The sequence below is a fragment of the Tyto alba genome, unplaced genomic scaffold (assembly GCF_018691265.1).
Source record: "Tyto alba isolate M040663 unplaced genomic scaffold, T.alba_DEE_v4.0 Super-Scaffold_33, whole genome shotgun sequence".
Classification (NCBI taxonomy): domain Eukaryota; kingdom Metazoa; phylum Chordata; class Aves; order Strigiformes; family Tytonidae; genus Tyto; species Tyto alba.
Genome location: NW_024881308.1, coordinates 8,566,390 through 8,583,155, shown reverse-complemented (window position 1 = coordinate 8,583,155; position 16,766 = coordinate 8,566,390). Strand labels below are relative to the sequence as shown.

The 16,766-nt window shown below is 50.8% G+C and overlaps 1 protein-coding gene across 4 annotated transcripts in view; it reads left to right on the top strand.

Moving 5' to 3' along the window:
• The window catches only part of B4GALT5 (beta-1,4-galactosyltransferase 5), a 39,550-nt gene that overhangs the window by 9,981 nt on the left and 12,803 nt on the right, over positions 1–16,766 (top strand). Inside the window, exons 2-3 of one of the 4 annotated variants that reach the window (XM_042801107.1) lie at positions 8,744–8,941; positions 15,552–15,686. In XM_042801107.1, coding sequence (XP_042657041.1) covers positions 8,890–8,941; positions 15,552–15,686 — 187 coding nt within the window. In that variant the 5' untranslated portion in view covers positions 8,744–8,889. Of the gene's footprint in view, positions 1–8,743; positions 8,942–9,000; positions 9,018–13,036; positions 13,048–15,551; positions 15,687–16,766 lie in introns of those variants that run through there. The other 3 variants (XM_032993625.2, XM_042801109.1, XM_042801106.1) reach the window with 3 other exon arrangements.

Here is a 16,766-nt window from a genome sequence, read left to right as displayed (position 1 = left end):
CTAGTGACTCAAATAATAGATATACTGTAATCTCAGGAGCAGATCTCTCCTGTCCCACATCCTAGTGTGATTTTCTGTTTGGGTGGAAGTGGCTGCAGTGGGAATCGCTGACAGGGAGTGGGGTCACGCTGCCTCCTGCCTCCGTCTGGGAAACTGCATCCTCATAGTTTCCCCCCACTTAACATTCTGCCTCTGTGTTGTTTGAAAGCCTCACCTGTAAATTTATAGAGTTATCCCAGAGCCAAGCAGAAGGGGAGCAGAGCTCGCTGGGGAAAGAGGGTTTCTTTTTGTCAGACTTCCCAAACTGCCTCGTTTCCCTGTGTCCCACTGTTGGGGATGGCACCACTGTGCGTGCACCCACGCTGGCGTCTGTGCTGGGAGGTGCAGAGGAGCGGAGTGTGGCAGCCTGGGACCCGGGGGGGAGGAAATGGTGCTGCTTTTCCTTGTCACAGCTGGCGGGAGCTGAGCAGAGCAGCCAGGCTTGCGAGCAGGGGGTGTGTGCAAGGCTGACTTCAGCTGCACACCTCCATCTTGCCCAGAGCCAGGCTCTTGCTTGCCTGGCAGCAGGGATATGTGACCTTGTCGTGGTGTGCTTCCCACTCGGCACCCAGGCCTTTCTGCTAAGGCTCTACAAATGCTGTGCTACTGGTTGATTCCTCCTGAGGAAGAGGAAACACAACCAGTGTGGTGTGAAATTCCCCCAGAGCTGTAGTGCATCCTTGTTTTGCGCTGCAGCCTGGTTCCCTCTCTCAGGGTCAGTGATTTCTCTTGCTGTGGATTTCTTTAGGGGTTTGCTGGCTGTCAGGTGCCCACTGCCCTGGCTGCAGAACAAACCTGGAGGCATCCTCCTTGTGCCCTCTGACGGGGAGGGTGCAAGCTCTTTCCATGGATGGCTTTTGCTTGTTACAGGGGGAAACTCTGCAGAAGGATCCCATGAACTTCTTCACCTTGAATCTGTGTGGGCTTGCTGGAGCAGGGGTGGCAAGTGGCGTGCCACCTTGCTGTGGTCACCAGCTGCCCCAGTGCTGCTGCCTGCTGGGGCCGTGCCCTCGAGGGGCACTTCCACGCTGCAGGCAGCCCCACTTGCCTGGCAGTGAAATGCAATGCCACCCACAACTAGTGAGACGAGCGATTTGCTTCTCGGCTAACAAGATTTAGGTGGATTATGCTATGTATTTAATCAAGGGCTAAGCTCATTGCCTTATTTGAAATGGATCAAAGCCCTTGAAAATGCCAGCCCTGGAGTCCAGCTATTGAGTGAGAATATTCAGCCGTGTTTCTGTGCGCTGAGGCTTGCTATTGAGGAAGCTGGGTGGTTCAGCAGGCAGGTTTCAGGCTGCATCAGAGCCCAAATGCAAAACCATATGGCAAAAGTCTGAAAGGGATGGGGAGGTAGGAGCATGCAAATGTTGTCAGTCATTCAGCATCCCAGAGGATTTTTTGGGGAAAAAAGTCTTCCTTTTCTAGCTTTCAGTTTGAAACCATGTTTCCTGATATATCAAGATCTGTGCTGGCAGGTAAGGGAGATGCTCTGGCATTTGCCAGTCAGGCTTCCACCTTCTAGAGAAGCAGCTGTGACTTTTGTGTGAGCTTGTATGGCTCTGCAGCAGGGACTAGATTCTCCAGCCCTTCCACAGGGAGCCCAGCACCCCCCTACAGTGGCTGTCAGCAGCATTATAGCTCACAAGGGTCTCATCTCCCCTCATCCTGGTCCCCACAGCAGTGTTGCCCAGGGACCCTATGGGACTTCGGCTGTGGCAGCAGAAGACCTCATGCTGACTGTGAAAAAATAAAGCAGTCGATGCTCTTTTAGCGTAGAGACACTGGCTCCTTGCTCTGGCCTTTGACGTGCAGGTGGCACACTGTGCAGTAGAGAGCGGCTCTCCCCATTTCCCGGGGTAGGGGGTTGTCGGCCACAGGGCTCTTGCTCAGCTTGGGCAGGTGCTGCCTTGCACCCCAGCCTGCACCCTGGGAAGCGGTGCACAGCGCCGGAGGGGGCTGGTGGCTGCGGAGGACCTGCTGCGCAGGGTTTATTTCTGCCTGTGTGCTGAGGCAGGCAGAAGAAGGTGTTGCTATAAGCAGATATTGAGGCCAGTTTAAAATGACTTTCCAGTGAAGAGCTGTTGCCATTTGCTGGGGTCTACCTAGAGTGGTAGGGCAAGGGCATCCAAGGCACACAGCTATCTTTTTCTTGCGAGATTAGGGTTTTTTTTTTACTGAGAGCTATGTTGGTGCTTGCAGGTACCTTGTCCCCATGTCCGCGGTCAGTGTGCTGCGAGCACACCCTGTGCTGCTCCACCTGTATGCGGTGAGCTGTCCTGACTTAGCTGAGCAAGCTGTTGAAAATACGCCAGCTGTTCAAATCACCTTTCCTCTTTCTTAAAAAGAGAATTTTTTTCCAGTAACCACCTTTTATCTCGCCATCATTTGACATAAGGAGGGCAGCTGTGGCTCACAGCTCTCCCACTCTGTGAACGTGACTGTCAGCATTGCCTGCAGAACAGAAAATACCCCAACCAAATGGTTTGTCTGGAGCAGTCTGTGCTGGAGGACAGATACAGGCGATTTCTGCTTTGAGGTGAACCAACCTGTGCAGTTCTCATGCAGCAGCAGGTGCTGGTGCTCCCCAACAGCATCACCACTCCTTCCCCTTTGCTTAGAGCAAAGCTGGGGCTTTGCAAACTTCTCTCCCATCCAATTCTTGGACCTCCTCCAGTTTTTGCCTCGCTGTGTGCTGCAGCAGAGATGATGTTGGAGTAAATGCAGGGAGATAAATTCAGCCATGCCCCAAGTGTGCTGCAGGCATAGAGGTCCCCAGCTGCCCTGTCTCTCCTGGACGTGGCCTGAGCCTTCGTGTGGGGCTGGCCGAGCTTCTTGTGACTGACAAGCGGATGCAAAGTGTGCCTGTGTTTAATTTATTACTAATCAAACCTGCAAATGAGGCTTTGCCTCACTTGTCCTCCAGCCGAAACTCATTGTGCATCCTCCTGCCCTAACTTGCATTTGTAATTCCAGGCAAGGATTGGTCAAGCATTTTGTGTTTCAAAGGCCTCAGCAGGCTTGCTAGCTTGCAGTTGTCTTGTCAGCACTGCCTTTCTGGTGTCTTGTGTTGTATGAAACGGTCTTACAGTTCCTAGGCTGCAGCAGTGGGGTATCTGCTGGTACCTGGCCCTGTTCAGCAGCTCCAGGGTTGCTTGTTCTGTGCAGTGAGTTGGGAAGGGCTGTAGGGTAGGAGCAGATGGAGGGAGCTGTGCCCTGGAGGCCACCCAGCTTCAGGGTACTCTAGTTTAACCCTGCTTTCACCTAATTAAAAAGAAAAATGCTAGTCAACATAGTAATTGTCTCTTTTGCTGCTGCACTGCAGAAAGCTGATAGTGAAGCACGCCTCACAGCGGGTGCTGATACCAACCCTTTCCCCCCACACTGCCCTCCCCCAGCCGCTGTCCCCTGCCCAGCCTTGGGCTGCAGCCGTGATGTCCCTGGGCTGTGCCAGGGACACAGGAGGGTCCAGCTTGTGGCCAGGGCTCTTGGTGTCACTTGGATTTGATGGGTACCAAAGCCCTGCAGGTGGAAGTTCCCATGCGAGGCTTCCTTCCATTCTGGTATGGTAGCAGGTTCCTGGAGTTGGGTCTGGGAAGGGGGTTCCCTGCCAGCTTGGCTCCTAAGCCTGCAAAACAGCTTAAAACCAGCATCGATGGAAGAGGACTCTGCTACAGTCAGGGAAAGGCTGTACTTGCAGAATAGCTACCTGTATTGAATTTCACTGCTGTTTCCCACCTTTTCATGTGGGGCACTGCATCCGCACCTGATTTGGGAGTGGGTCAAAAATCCCCCAGATTGCAGGATGCTGCTAAAGAGCATTTGTAGGGCTGTGTCTGCAAAATGCTGCCAAGGGCTTGGCTGCATGGAGGATGGGGGGAGCAGAGGAGGATGGTGTTTGGCTGTAATACCTTGGAGAAACAAACAAAACATGGACAAATCAGGTAACTTGAATGGATAAATTGGTGTAATCTAAAATATCAGTATCCACTGTGGAGGAAAAGGCTGGTGCCATGGTGAGGAGGGTGAGCTGGTGTGGGCAGAGTCCATGGGACACCAGCCCCAACCAGCTCCTTCCCCATGGCCACTCGGGGCTGCCCTGGCCTGGAATCCTGCCCTCGCTGCTGACCCAGCTCCTTCCCTGCATCCCCCCCAAACCTGGAGGGGTGTCTGCAGTAGTCAACCCTACCCATTTGAGGTGAAAGGATGTTTGCAGAGGGAGAGAAGAAAGGTTGTTAAGCCCCTGATGAAGCTGCTCCCAGCCATCCTGCATGAGGTCTGCTAGTGCATGCCAAGGCAATGCCTGTGCCCACACCTGGCCCCGAGACCACCAGGAAGCTGGTCTGGTGTGTCTTCAAGATGCATATTGACATATGTCATGTTTTAGTGCATTTTTTTAGGATGCAAAGGAATTGTGCCATCCCCAAGACCTTATAGGACGCTTGATGAACTTGTGAGTTTAACTTCCCACTAAGCGATACAGGGAATAGAGGTCAAGGAAGCTCTTATGCGAAGTGGGTATGAGATGGGACAGAAATTGGAAACTGGTACCTCTGGGCTCTGTGTATGGCCACGGGAAGTTGCCTGGGTAAGGGCAGGAGGGCCCATGCCAGGATCACCACAGCTTTGGGTGAGCACAGAGGCTTCTCCCTCTGTGTCTGAGACTGAAAGCCCAGGGCAGGCAGATGCCTTGGTGCCTGGCACTGCCTGGGTGCAGGAGGTGGCCGGTGTTTGCTTTTAGCGGTTGTGTTTCTGAGCCATCCCACCCTCCCTGTTTGCAGGCTGAGCATCCTCTTGGGCTGTGGTGGCTCTCCCCTGGGATTTGGTTGTGCAGGAGGGTGCCAGCGTGCTCCTTGCTTTCCCAGAGCCCACCCTTGTGCTGCGGTGGCAATGTACAGAGCCGCCCCCCAGCTCTCACTCTGCCTTGCTCTTGCCCCCCCCCCGGTCCTGTTTGCAGGCTGTGTAGGGGCTGGAGCAGCCTCTGGGTGCTGTGTGCCCATGCCGGCTCCCGTGGATGGGTTCCCGGGCCTGCTGTGTCTAAACCCTGCTCCTGAACTCCAGCCAGGGGGATGTGCCCACCTGTTAGAATTAATTCTCCTTCTCATTTGCCAAGTGCTTCCACCTCATCCCAAGGGATTTGTGCAGCAGGCAGGCTGGGGAAGTGTGGCTGAGCTGGGCACGGCATGGGGACATGTCCTGCATGGGGCTGGGGAGGGCTGCTCGACCCAGGGGGTGCTGGCCTCCCATTCCCAGTGTGTTTATCTTTTCCAAGGTAGCTGAATGTCGTGACTCCTGTTTGCAGAGCTTGATTTCTGGGCACAGGCTGGAATTGATTATGTTGTTTGGTTTTTTTTTTTTTTTTTTTTTCTCTTCACCTCCCCGCCCCATTGTTCATGTCATTGAGCGAGTGGTCAGATCCCTCAGTAAACACACAACTCTTAAAGAAACTTCAGCTGCTGCTGTGTGTGAGAAGCTTAAAGGTGTTTCTGTTGGGGCGTGTGATGGAGGGAGGGGATGTTTGCTGTTCCCCAATGTGCCCTCATCCCTCTCCAGGGCTGCAGGGGGGGGTGTGTGTGGGGGTGTGTGTGTGTGTGCGTGTGTGTGATATGGAAGAACTTCAGCTTGGAAGTCCCCATGCAATTGCAGAGTCATCCCACAGAAGAGGGCTGGTGGCTGGCTCCTCTCTGCGGTGGGCTAGTCAGGGCTCTCCCTGCTGCTGGGAGGAGGCTGTGGGCAGCCAGGCTTGGTGCCCAGTGCCCCATCCCCACAGCCAGCTCACGGGCAACCTGTATCGCTGAACTTACGTTGGGTATTTCCCCTGTTTGTATAATCCCAACAACACCTGGTGGGGTAGGAGTCTGAGGGGCCACAAGCTTTTCCTGTCCCTCACAGTCAGTGATGTCCCCATCACCCCGTGGTGGATCCTGAACTCTGGTTACAGCTTGGGGCTGTGGATGCTCTTATCCCTTGCTGAGCTCACTCACTTAACAGCCTTGTTCTGCTTATCTAGGATTAATATGTAACTTAATGGTATTGCGTTAGGCACAATTCTGCAAGTGTGGTGCTTGTGGTAAAGGGTGGTGTGAATCTGGTTTCTGATGCCAGGGCACTTTATTCACCCCTTCCTGTGATAAGGTTTAGGGTTTTCTTATGCCCGGCGCCAGGGTGGCAGCACTGTTAGTAATGTTTGCCATGGCTGGGCAGGAGGGACAAGTCAGAAGAGAGAGGGAGAGGAGGGTGATCCTGGGGGGAAGCCATGGGGCACAGCACTTCCCTGCCCTGCTGTCCCCGGAGAGGGGGCTTGTGTGTGCTGAGCCCCGGGGTCTGGTCCTGATGTACACAGCAGAGGTGTGTGATGTGGGGTGATGGAATTAAGGGTTTTTCTGTTTTCCCTTATTCAGGGCATACCAAAGAGACTCTTATGCCATTGCTTTTCTGCTGACGGAGAGGAAGACATCATGCAGGCTGTGATTTGATGTGTAGTCTTAGTTAAGTGCTAAATAAGTTCATAGATAGATGGATGAATTATTTCTAATGAAGTAATTCCCTACTCTGACAATGGAACTGGTTAATTTATTTTCAGCAGCTGTATTATCAGTTTGCTTCTCAGGTGGAAGAAAACCTTTAAAGAAATGTTAAGTATTTCAAGGCCACATAGCTCACAACAAAGCTAATAAATGTCTTAGGGCATCAGAGTTCTTACAAAATCCCATAGGTAACGATCTATATGTTGGAACTTAAAAGTTTCATCTTCTCTCTGATAGCTTTTTTTTTTTTTTTTTTTCCTGTAAAAACACAGCAGCTGTATTGTTTTCAGTGTGGTCTTTAATTATCGCAGACAAGAACAACTCTAATCTTACTGCTGAGGCCAACCTGCTGTGGATCTTAATGGCACTGTGTGGTGAAAGTACCCTTGGCTGGGAGCTCCAGGCTGCTGCCTTTTAAAATCTTGTACAACAGTAATCCCATGTGATCGAAGAATTTCAGCTTGGAGAATTTTTTTTAGGAGTTGAAAGGACTGACAGGCTCTCCAGCAGATGATCCAGGCTGATGCGTAGCGTGGAGCTGGGGCTGTGGCAGTGCTCCTTCCCTGGCTGCTGAAACAGCTGGTTTCCCAGGACCTGGCAATGTATGGAGAAGAAACCACAACAGGGACAGTCTTGGGGTATTGCTACAGAGATCGCTCCTTAGCTGCAGTCTCCACACTTCAAATCATGCTTGCTGCAAAGCAGCCTTTAAACTTTCAGGGCTGAAGCAGTTGCAGGATACTATATTTTCACTAACAAGTACTGACCACAATATTGCAGTGAATGCTTCTAGCTCTGGGCTTTTTAACCCCAGCGAGGAGTTGAAATACCCAACACCGGGTCAGACGAGAGCCAGCGACTTCCAGGGGTGGACGATGCCCTGCTGATAAGAGCAGTCATCGTGGTGCTGTGCAACTTGCCTTGCACCTCCTGTGGGGTGGTTTGTGGTGTCCTCACCGGTGCACCCTGCCCTGCCGAGGTCAGGGACATGAAGCACCCAGCAGCTTGGCACAAGCAAGCGCACCGCTGGGGTGAAAGTCTCTGCCTTGCGTTTCGCCATTATGATGGCAAAAAGCAGGTCCCCTGGGATGCATGTATCATGGACAAACTAGGCAGGGAACAGGACTTTCCTCGTGGTATTTTTTTTTTTTTTTTTCAGAGACAAAGATGATGTAAATAGGAGGTGGACTATGCTTTAGCCATAAATGGCAGTGGACATTGTGCTGTGGGTCTTGCTGAATTGAGTGAAGAACGAATGCTGTCCTGGATTCTGTAACTACAAATCCTGTGCCTGCATTTAAGCATGACAACTGGGAGGGCGTATTGTTTCATGCGTGTTAACTGGGATGGTCTAGCCTGGTGTAGGAGCAAACCACTGACCAGAAACAACATCATGGACCGCCTCCCCCCTCCCCCCCCCCCCCCCGCCCTTGGAACTGCTCAGTTGCAGAAAACATGAGGCTGTACATGTGATAACCCTTTTTGTTCAGCCACGCTGAACTTGTAAAACATACTTGAAAAATCAGGTCTTTGTCTGGTTTTGGGGAATAACCTAAACAACAGTCCTGTTCTTTTTTTAATCCATCAAAGTCAGGATGTTAAATCTTCAGACTGTGCAGTTTGTACTGTATGAACTGAGTCAGTAAATCCATAACTCTGTTAAGTTGTTTTTATCTTGACAATTTTATACTCTCCAGTGGCTATAGTTAATCTCCTAATTTGGAAGACTAACAAATTGGTGATTTCAAAATGTATTTAAATGTCATGTGACGTATATAGAAATTTTAAATCCAAATCCAGCCTGTCTTCTATTCTCTGCTGTGGTCTGGCTGTATTCTAGATTGCTTCAACTGGTGAAGGACAGGCTCGATGACAGCTCCCTATTGTGAATGCATTTCCTGGGCTGTACCACCTCACGTGTCCCATTTTGCCTGCATGTCCTAAGGCTGCTTTTTTGATGAGTAGGATGCCCAGGTTGGGGGGTGGGTGAGTTGCCTGCAGCAGAGGATTATTTCCTTTCTGCCATGACCCGGGACACAAGAAGTTATCCTGAGCCGCCTGTGTCCTTCTCTTTCAGAGGCAGCACTGGAGAGTATCTGCCTGCTCTTCCTCTCCCTTGCTTGCCCAAGCATTTATTTAATGCTTATTTATTATTATTTTTTTTTTTTTAACCAAAGCTCTCCCTGTGTTTTCTCATCTTGATCCTACGTGAGCATCGGGCTCAGGCATCAGGATTCCTGCTGCTTCGAGATGGCGTCCGGGACGCAGGAATTTCCACCACTTTGTCTCCTAATGAACCTAAGGAACAAACGCTGAACTGTAAATGTTTGCTGTCGGTAGCCAGCAGCAGCCTGCCAGTGCTGCCAGCCAGAGAGGTTAGCAACCATTTCACTCCGCCTGCTGAAGAGACTTTTATTGCGCATTTAACTGTGCGGTGCCCACAAGTGCCCAGTGAGTGCTGTGCTTTTATGCTCTCTGTGCAGAGAAATCTGTTGGCAGCTGATGCTCTTTTTCTGCTTGGAAGCATTTGCGCTGACCCTGGCGAAGAGAGATGGGGAGGGCAGGCTGGCTGTAGATGGGGGGGAGCTGCCCATCATCGCAAAGGAGGAGGGATGGAAAATAAACAGGAGATGCAGCCATGTGCCATTGTATCTGCTGAACTGCAATTAAAGTAGGAGAGTCTGAATCTTCCTAGGAAGGGTAATATTTAACTTGGGCAAATGCTTGTTATGCTCTATGCTCCAACCTGCACATGTCGCTACGCCCTTTCTTGCAAAGGGGGATTGCAGCAGAGCCTGGGAGTTGAGCTGCTTTTGGGATTTGCAAAGCCCTGTGATTTTACAGCCGTCTTCGGAGTTACTGCCCTGGTGCATGGGTAAACTGTCCTCTGTTTTCTCCACCTACAGCATCACCTGCGTGGAGCCGGGTACCACACACGGCGATGCAGGGCTGCCCCGTGGGCTGTCACTGCGCTTGGGTGACCTGGGTTCAATCCCACCACCAGCCCTGGCTGCTGCCGAGGTGCAGGGCTCCTTCCATGGGTGCTTTGGTGATGGAGATGCTTCTTGAGTTCTCTTGGCCTTCGGAATTTTTCTATGTGTGCAGAGCATGTTTTGCTCCTCTTGCTGGGTATCCTAAAGTCAGTGTGGTGCTCTTCAGAGTGAGTTGTACAAACACATGAGCTCAGCCAGCTGCGGGATTGCGACTGAAAGTTGCCATTTTAAATGTGTACATTAAAAATTCAGGAACTATCAGAATAATCTCAATTTTCTTCCCCCTTGCTGAAGTCTCCCCAGGGTCATTTTTCTCTAAGACAGTTCAAATGCAAATTCCCCATATTCAGGTCTTGGTTGAGTATTACTGCAGTTGCCCATCTTCCCTGCTTGCTTTGTGCACGTGCAGGCTGTGAACTTGCCAATTTTGGGGATGGGTGGTTTGTAATTACCAGCTCAGTGCTGCTGCTGCACTGTTAATTCTTAGACCACTTAACATATCAAATTATTCCTTCCTATGCTATTTATAGGCTAAGGGCTAAGTAACAGTGATGGCATTAATATTATATTCCCTAAAACTAATAGGAACCTCTTATTTAATTGTTCTGGCACTCTACGTCTGGGGAATACAGTGCCACTGGAAGGCTAATAGAGACAGAGGTCTCATGGTGTATTACCAATGGAATACTGCTGAATTTCCTAGTTAGGTTGTTAATGAGTTAAGACTATTGTAACTGTCTATCTGTTCTTTGTAGGCTTAAGTTGATTAAACCCCTTTGTATTTCTAATGCTAATGGAGCTGAATTGATGCTGGGGATCTGCTGGGAGAGCTTAACAAAAGGCTTAAGGTAGACACCACTCTTCTGGTTTCGCTGTCTCTGGGCCCTGCAGGAGGTGTTTGCAGCAGGCAGGATCTTCCAGCCCTGGCAGGGTGCTGGGGTGACCTGAGCACCCATCCCTGCTGCCTGGAGCACCTTCACCCCTTCCAGAGTCTCTCCCACATGCAGGCGTCCTGCAAGCTCTGCTGGGTGCTTTGTACCCGCTCTGAACGTCTGGCAGAGTGGTTTGTTCAGCGACAGCTTCCCTGGTTGTCCATGGATTTATGACTCTGTTGGTTGAGATGTGTGTTCCCAGGTCAGGGCCTGCTCCACAGCCCCGGGTGCTGGCAGGAGAAAACTGCATGTTGCACTGAGACCATGACAAACTCAGGCAGCCCCTCTGCACTTCTGCAGTGCTGATGGACTAATGAACTGGGAAAAATGCTGAATGTGACAGAAAACCCTAAATACCAAAGCAGAGGAAGACCCAGTCCTTCCTCAGGAAAACCTGACTGCTGTGCTGGGTGCTGATACTGCTGCAGGCGTGCAGGGCTGCTGTGAACCGCCTGGCCCCTCTTCCTGACCCCAGCCCCGGCAGCTGCCTCTCCCGGCATGGGGCTTGGGGTACTGCACGGTTCCCCATGCCAGGGAATGCTGAAGAAAAGTCCTTTCCGCAGGCAGCGGAAGCGTGTTGAGGTTAGGAGCAAGATGTGTCAGTTCTGTCTCCTTCCTGTGTTGGTAGCTGGCGTGGATCACACTCAGACTTCTTCTGAATCAACTCCCAAGCTGCAAATTAGCCTGCTGCCTCTTCTAGTACATATCATCACGATGAAATTAATTTTCCATGAGAGAGTCAGCTGTTTCTTGATTAGAAGTGCTCTGAAAATACCAACAGAAGAATGATTACAGGAAGCCTTCAGTGCTCATTTATATAATTGGACTTCACCTCCCTGGCTGAAATTGCTGCATCCACTTCTGGCTCGGACGAGCACTTGCCCTCCCTGTTGGTTGTGAGCAGGGAGATTGGGGTGCAGCATCCCAAGGGGTGCACTGGCCCTGGGGTGCAGCTGTGTGCCTCTGCTCCAGCTGGTGGCAAGCTGTAGGTCTGATATCGTCGTTTCTATGTGTTTAAATCCCAGTGGGTTTGACTTGTCTTTTAGTGAACTAACAAGAATAATCTTAAGGCAGTCATTTAGGTAAATGGATTCTTAAATTTTGCTCGTTTTCTATGAGTGTCTGCTGGGAATTTGTAGGAAAAGGGGCATCTTCCCCCCTCACCCCACTGACGGCAGCTAAAACCCTGTCCCTCTGCTCAGTGGGCATAGCTGGGCTGTTGTCACTGCGTATGTGGTCTGAAGTGCTGCATGCTCAAATGGAATAAAGGCAGAAGGCCAATGTAATTTTCAAGATCATCCCGTATGATTAGATTAGCAATATCTCGCAACATAGAGAATTGCTTTCTGGCTGGACTCCCGTTCAGGCCGAGCATGCCTGTGTGCCCGTTCCTCCCCTGGCAGAGGGCAGCAGCGGGGGTGCTCGGCATCTCCTTTCTCCGCTGGTGGTGGATCCAGCACTATGGCTCTGGGAAATGCTGCCTCTAGGGTACGGGGGGCCTGGGTTCTGTAGGGTCAGCCAGGCTTAATAAATTTGAAACATGGCAAATGTGCTCATCAGAAGCTAAGGAAACCAAGGACTGAGGCTTGAGTTTGGTACAGCAATTCCCAAATTTAGGTCTGGACCCCATGGGCTGTGTGGGAATGGGGAATGAAGTGTTTTAAATAAGGTGTTTTAAATCTGATTTTCTGACCTTCATGAATTGCATGTTCTGGGGTAAGTGTGGGGTTTAGGCAGCACGTAGTGGCAGAGTTTATCTCATGGGGGTTTAAGCAGCATGTAGTGGCAGAGCTTATCTCATTGTTGCAGATTGTTTTGGGGGCAGGGAAAGGGGATCATCCCTGGGCTGAGATCAGTAGGGTCATGGGGGCAGTTCTTGGAATCATGTCTGTGATGCCTTGGTAGCACAACTCATCCTTGGCCAGGTATCCCCTTAATCGCTTAAGTAAAGGGGTTAATACGTGAAAAGGCAACTGCTGCCTTAAACAAAGCTGGTGTTGTTTGTGCCGGCGCTCCCCTGGGATGGTGGCTGCCGTGACAGTCTGTTCAGGATTCCCACTGCAGCTCCACGCGTCCGACCCAGCCAGCCACGTCATGTGGCTGCGGCCAGGCCCTGCTGCCTCTGCCCGCCGAGGGATCGGGGAACAAACGGCGCTTTCACTGCACCCAGCAAACCTCCCTCTCCTTTAAATTAGGCAGGGGTTGGATGCTGATTGGCGTCTCTCCTGTTCTTTCATGCTTCGCCAAACCTGGTTCTGCTTTATCCAGCAAGTAGAAGGCACAATGAAGTAGAAAGCTAAATTACTTGTTCAGCATCAGCGAGTTAAGCCTCGCCACTGACTCAAACTCCATGCAAGCTGGAAGGTACAAGCTTGCTGCCCCCGCTTCCCTTATCAACAGCCTGGTCCTGATAAACATCTCAGCTTGAGTGGCTTTAGCTACCCTTTGCTCTGTGCAGAGAGGAGAGAAGCAGTGCCCTGGCTCTTGATCAGCCTTTTGGGTTTTTGGAAAGGGAGCTGGGCAGTCCCTAACCCGCATTATTTGCTGATGGCCAAGGTGAGGCTGTGTGGTGCCACTCTCCCTGATGAGTCTGCGCTCTGCTGTACTGGCTTGGCTTTGGAGGATGCTGTTCCTGTCACTGGATGTGTTGGTTTGTGCTGCCTCCTGGTAGAGCCTTGCAGTGCTTCTGCCTGCAGCTTGGGGTGGATCATTGGGACGAGCTGTTATAAACGTGTCCTTAGGAGCTGTATGCCCTAAGCCTCAACCCTTAATATGTTGCTTTTTCAACCAAGACAGAGCTGGTATGTGGGCTGCTGAGCTGAAGGAGAAGTTGCCAACTTCCACATCTTGTTGTGGTCATCTGGGAGGCCTGCCCTCTGCCTGGCCTGAACGGGCAGGTCGGTCCGGAGCTGCGCTGTGCACCCTGCCCTGGACCCCAAGGCCATGCCAGCCCGATCACATCACTCGCTTATTCACCACTAACGCCTAAGTAGCCCCCAATAACCCTGAACAGCCCATTTCTGCTAATTTTTTTTTCCCCCAGGAGCTCTCAGGTCCGTAAGTCCTGGTTGGCAGCTGCCTGGCGAAGCTGTGGCTGGACTGCTGGTGCTGGGAGGCGATGTTTCATGCTCAGCTTCAAGGCGTAGATGAGTCTGAGTGCGAGCAGATGAAGGTTTTGGACTGGGTGCGAGGCTTTGCATGGGGAATTTCAGCTACGTTTGTTTCCGGCCTGTGGTGCCACATTAAAATGCCAGCTTTTCCTTCAGCCATATCCCCTGGGGATCTGCTAGAGCAGATTCCTCATCTTTCTGAGCAGGAGCAGCCCTTGCTGCCTCTCACTGTTGTTGCAATAGGAGTATCTTGCCGAGAAACTGCACCACGGCACATGTTTATTTTGTATCTGTCAGAGGTTACTATGGGTTGCAGAGCTGGCCCCGGAAGAGGTGGGTGAGCAAAAAGGGTTTGGGTGCAGCTTTGGCTGAGGCAGCTCCTGCTAGTTGCTGGTGTAACCGCTGGCTTAAGGTGCCATTGCTGGCTCCACTGTGAAGGGTACCTGTATTGGGGGGGAGGAGCTGGAAATGGGCATTTAAAATAGCATTTCAAGCTATTTAGCTGCCAAACACTTAATGCAGCTGGCCTCCTTCTTGCTGAAAAATCTGGTAGTTCCCCAGGGCTCGGAGAGAGGCTGGGCATGGCGTGGGGGTCTCTTGCCCTTTAAAATATTTACTTAGTTGTGTGAAAACAAAATAGGATCGGGATTGGGAAATGCATCTGGACAGCCTTTCTTTAGGCTGACATGATCTGTGGGTGTAAAAGGGGAAAGCGGGGCAGGGAGAGTAGGGGCAGTGCGTCAGCGTGTGTACGAGTGGGTGGTGTTTGGGGGGACCCTTGCTCTCTGATATCAGTGCTGCCTCCAGGGTGCCCTATCTAATCTGCGTTCCTGGTGACTGCAGCAATGACTGTACCTTCTTGGCCCTGGCAGCTGCTGGTTTCAGGCTATTACAGCTTGTGATATGCTGCTGTAGAAACGACGTGACTGTTAGGGTTGTTTCCTGGTGACATTTCATCAGTTACTGCTCTCCTCTGTGCAGAGTCTCTGTTGTTTCCTTGGCCTGGTTCCCCCTTCATCCCTCCTGGAGTGTTCTTTGACCTGTTGCTTTAATTACTAGTGCAGTACTGGCCTTCTAGATCTCCCTTCCTCCCTATTTTCAAATTAAGATTTCCCCCCCACCTTCATTCTTATGCCTAAAACTTCACTGCAGCAGGGCCACGGCTGGCACTGCAATGCAGAAGGGTGCTGTGGTGTGCATGGTGGCCATCCCGCTGGTAGCCATCCCACTGGCCTCATGAGTGCTGCTGGTGATGCAGGGCTGTGCCTGCTGCTGTCTGCTTTGGTGCCTGTCCCTGCCAGTGCTTGGTGTCAGCTTAAACTGAAACCTAAGCAGGCTCAGCCTGAGCGGTGCCAGGACACGGGGTCAGCAGGAAAGGAGGAGGGGGAAAAAAACCTGGCTGGGGGGGCTGGCCCTGGGGACTCAGGGGGCTTATGTGGCAAAATGCTGCCTGCTCTGGGACATGTGGATTGCTGGTGGGCTCAGAGACTGGCAGTGGGATGCTTTTCGTGGTGCCCATTGAGCTACCTCTGCCAAACAAATGGTGCAGCAGTCTAGGAGCAAATGCCATTCTCCAGGTGTGCAGCTTAGTTTCCTGTTATAATGGCATTTCCTAATTAAACCTCCCTACTTAAGCAGCAAAAGGTGCTATTGTTTAAGCTGCAATGCTGCATTACAGTCTGCATTGTCAAGTCTGTCTGGGTATGTTCCCCTTATTAACGAGCTGGTTTCCAAACATGCCTTACGCCCCCGCTTCCCGATTCTGTGCCCTTCCCAGCTCCCATCGGGCAACAGAGGCACGTGCGACCCAGGGATCCTCCTGGCAGGAGGGAGCTGAAACTAAGCAGAAGGCTGGGATTGGTTCCAAGAGACTCCTATTTCTCTTTCCTACAAAAGCTGGTGCTCATGAAAATAATCCTTTTTTTTTTTTTTTTTTTTCCTCCCTTGCAGTGAACACCTACCTCTTCATGATGCAAGCCCAAGGCATCATGATTCGTGAAAACATGCGAACAATAGGAGCTCAGGTGTATGAGCAGGTGGTCCGCAGTGCCTATGCTAAGAGGAACAGCAGTGTGAATGACTCAGGTATTTCTTGAATAATTGTTATTTTGATCAAAGGTTCCATTTCCATTGGAAATCAAGCTAACCTGAACCACTCTTGCTTGAAAGAATTAATTTATGCTAGTAAATGCAGGGTGGGAATTTTGATTAATTGGCTTTTTTTATTTTTGTGTATATATAAAATATAACAAAAATAGTATATATAGAGTTACTGTATATATACACACTATATATGTGAAAATTATATTAATTTATATATATATATATATACACACACACACATATGTAAAAAAAATTCAGGTGCTTCTAACTTGTATAATGGGTAAAAATCTTGAAAGGTCTCGAATGATGGGATGTGGAGACAAAAACCTCTTTGCTTTCCAGGAATTCAGCTTGTTAGCTTCAACCAGTCTGAGGGTAAACCCTTTCAAATTCAGTGCAAGGATCAGGTTTCATATTTAAAAAATAACTTTCCAGGCACGTGCATGCGCAGAGCCCTGGCTCTGTGCACGTGGAGGAGCCTGTGCCCATAAGCTTCACTCTTCCCATGCAAAAATGAACTGAGATGACTTGGCTGGAGCTCTGCCACAAATAATATATTGAACTTCGGGCAGAATGCGGCAAATGGAGTCGCAGGCTTCCACTCCCAGGCTGTTCATCATCTGTAATGTAAAGCTGATTAACAGGGTTACAAGTTTTGGTGTAAATATGATACGGGGAAGCATAAATGCACATGCCTGGGTGTCAGCCAAGGTGAGGCATTGCCTTTGGGCTGGTGTGACACTGAGCGTGTACCTTCCCTGCTGACATGTCACCGGTGCCTCACGCCGGTGCGGTCGGCATCAGGCTGCGGCAGTGCCGGGGAGCTCGCCTCACCTCAGCTTCTCTGCTTCGAGGGTTCATCAGCAGGGGCTGATAGAGGTTTACAAAGCGAGATTATTTCCTTACTAAGAAAAAATACAAGCCGTGTCCTTGCTGCCCAGCCCACTGAGGTGATGTGGCTGCCAGTTCAGCTGTACTCTGACCAGGGATGGTCACAGGAGGGGAATTACCGACTTGCGCAAGAGATCGACACTCTGGGTCACATCCTCTCCCCACCAAAGA